Source organism: Zerene cesonia, unplaced genomic scaffold, assembly GCF_012273895.1.
Source record: "Zerene cesonia ecotype Mississippi unplaced genomic scaffold, Zerene_cesonia_1.1 Zces_u003, whole genome shotgun sequence".
Lineage (NCBI taxonomy): Eukaryota > Metazoa > Arthropoda > Insecta > Lepidoptera > Pieridae > Zerene > Zerene cesonia.
The window spans coordinates 2,292,721-2,294,588 of NW_024045133.1; the positions used below are offsets into that span (position 1 = coordinate 2,292,721).

The following is a 1,868-nucleotide window of genomic DNA, read 5'->3' on the forward strand; positions in this document are numbered from 1 at the left end:
AGGTAGTAAGTCATTTATAAACAGAAAAATGTATGGTATGCTTCAGGATATATGCTAATTTCATAGTGTGTTGAAAACAATGCCTATTCCAAGTTTGATTCGATTGAAAACATACAAAGACACTTCTTATTACCTTTAAAAACCAAACCAAAAAAAGGGCAATCAAACTTATTTTTTATTAATTTATTCTACAATATGTAGCTAATTTAACAGTAATTTATTTATAGTACAATTAACAGATTTTGAGTAAAGCTTATATATATTGAAACATGTTATCACATCTCGACATGTTTGCCACGTATATTACATAGCTACATCAGTAGTTCAATCTTTAAAATCACTCAATTTCTTACATTGATCATGACCAGTTTTCTTAAACAACTCTTCAATTTCTTGCAGCGATTTATCCTTTGTCTCTGGCAGAAACAAATACAAAAACAGTGTGCAAATTGAACTCGAAATCGCGTAAAATAGAAATGTGCCGTGCATATCCAAATTTTTAAACAAATATGGCGCTACCTTTAGCATGAGAGCTATTAAAAAATAAAAGAATACGGACGTTATCATGACGGCTACTTCTTTAAATCTAAGCGGGACTATTTCGGCCATGATTGAAGTATTTAATACCATCGGTCCGCTGCTGATAGGTAGAGAAAAACACATCAACAAGCATATAGATAGAAGATTGTTTTCCGCAACAACACCGAGCTTTATAAGATATAAATACGCGGCAATTATTAACAGGAATGCTATGCCTATTAAAGATGTTGTCAAATATAATGTCCTTCGTTTGCACAATTTGGCCAGAAAACATCCGAAATACGTAGAAAACACCGTAACACCATCTAGTATTAACATACCGGTGTACGCTGCCGCTTCGTTTTTAGTTATCCTCTTGATAATATCTATAGAATATATAGAGCACACGAATTTACCAGTCAAATTGTACTGAGCGAGTAAAACGAATGACAGGGCGACAGGCATCAAAAACTCCCTAGCTGACACCGTTGCCAGCAGATGCCGTAAACTCCACTTTCGTTTCTCCGAATCAGCAGATAATATAAGTTTTTCTAAATTCCGTTCAGCCTCAACATTAGAACTGAATAACCATCTATGAGATCGTCTGCAGTCCTCGTATCGTCCATTCACAGCGAGCCAGTAAGGAGACTCGATCCAAAAAAAACAACCGAATAAGTAAGCACAGCACACAGCCCCAGCTACCCCGATATACTTCCAGTGTAAGAAGGTACCAATAGCATTTGAACACCACACACCCCAGAACAAACTGGCCGATTTTATCGTCAAAAACATCCCACGGTACTCGGGGCTGGTATATTCGGATATAACATAAATGCCTATGATAAGATTTCCAGCGTACGCCAGGCCGAAAACGATTTCGGAAATCAAGATTTGTGTAGGATTGGTGCTGGTGCAGAAAATTATGTAGGTAATGAGGATGTCTATTCCTATTGCAATAAAGGTGATTTTGCAGCCAAGGAATCGAATGAAGATTGGCATGATCACCACCCAGGGCATTGCTGCGAAACCGAAGACGGAATCTGAAAAATGTAAGCTAATTAACATGTAAGTTATCTAAAGTAATTTTCGTTTAATATTTTTCAATATTTAACTTATGTAGTCTTAAAATCAAGCATGTGACATTTAAATTGTGTAATAATTTATTCTTTTTATAAAATTTATTAGTATATTGCATTGATATGTATTTTTTATTATTAAAATATTAAAAGTAATTTAAGTATTTTTTGTAAGTCATAACCAACCATTATCCTGTCCTACTATCCTACTTCCTACTCCTACTAATATTATAAATGCGAAAGTTTGTAAGGATGTGTGAATGTTTGTTACTC

General features: G+C 34.8%; 1 protein-coding gene across 1 annotated transcript; it reads right to left on the reverse strand.

The window, feature by feature from the left end:
* Window positions 1-324: 324 nt before the first annotated feature.
* LOC119838464 (facilitated trehalose transporter Tret1-like) lies at window positions 325-1,626 on the reverse strand. The gene has a single exon (XM_038364411.1). It carries the CDS (start codon window positions 1,582-1,584, stop codon window positions 325-327), a length of 1,260 nt encoding a protein of 419 aa, XP_038220339.1. The 5' UTR covers window positions 1,585-1,626.
* Window positions 1,627-1,868: the final 242 nt, after the last annotated feature.

Coding starts and splice junctions, on each gene's coding strand:
- LOC119838464 (XM_038364411.1), bottom strand. CDS start 1,584: ATGTTAATTAGCTTACATTTTTCAGATTCCGTCTTCGGTTTCGCAGCA.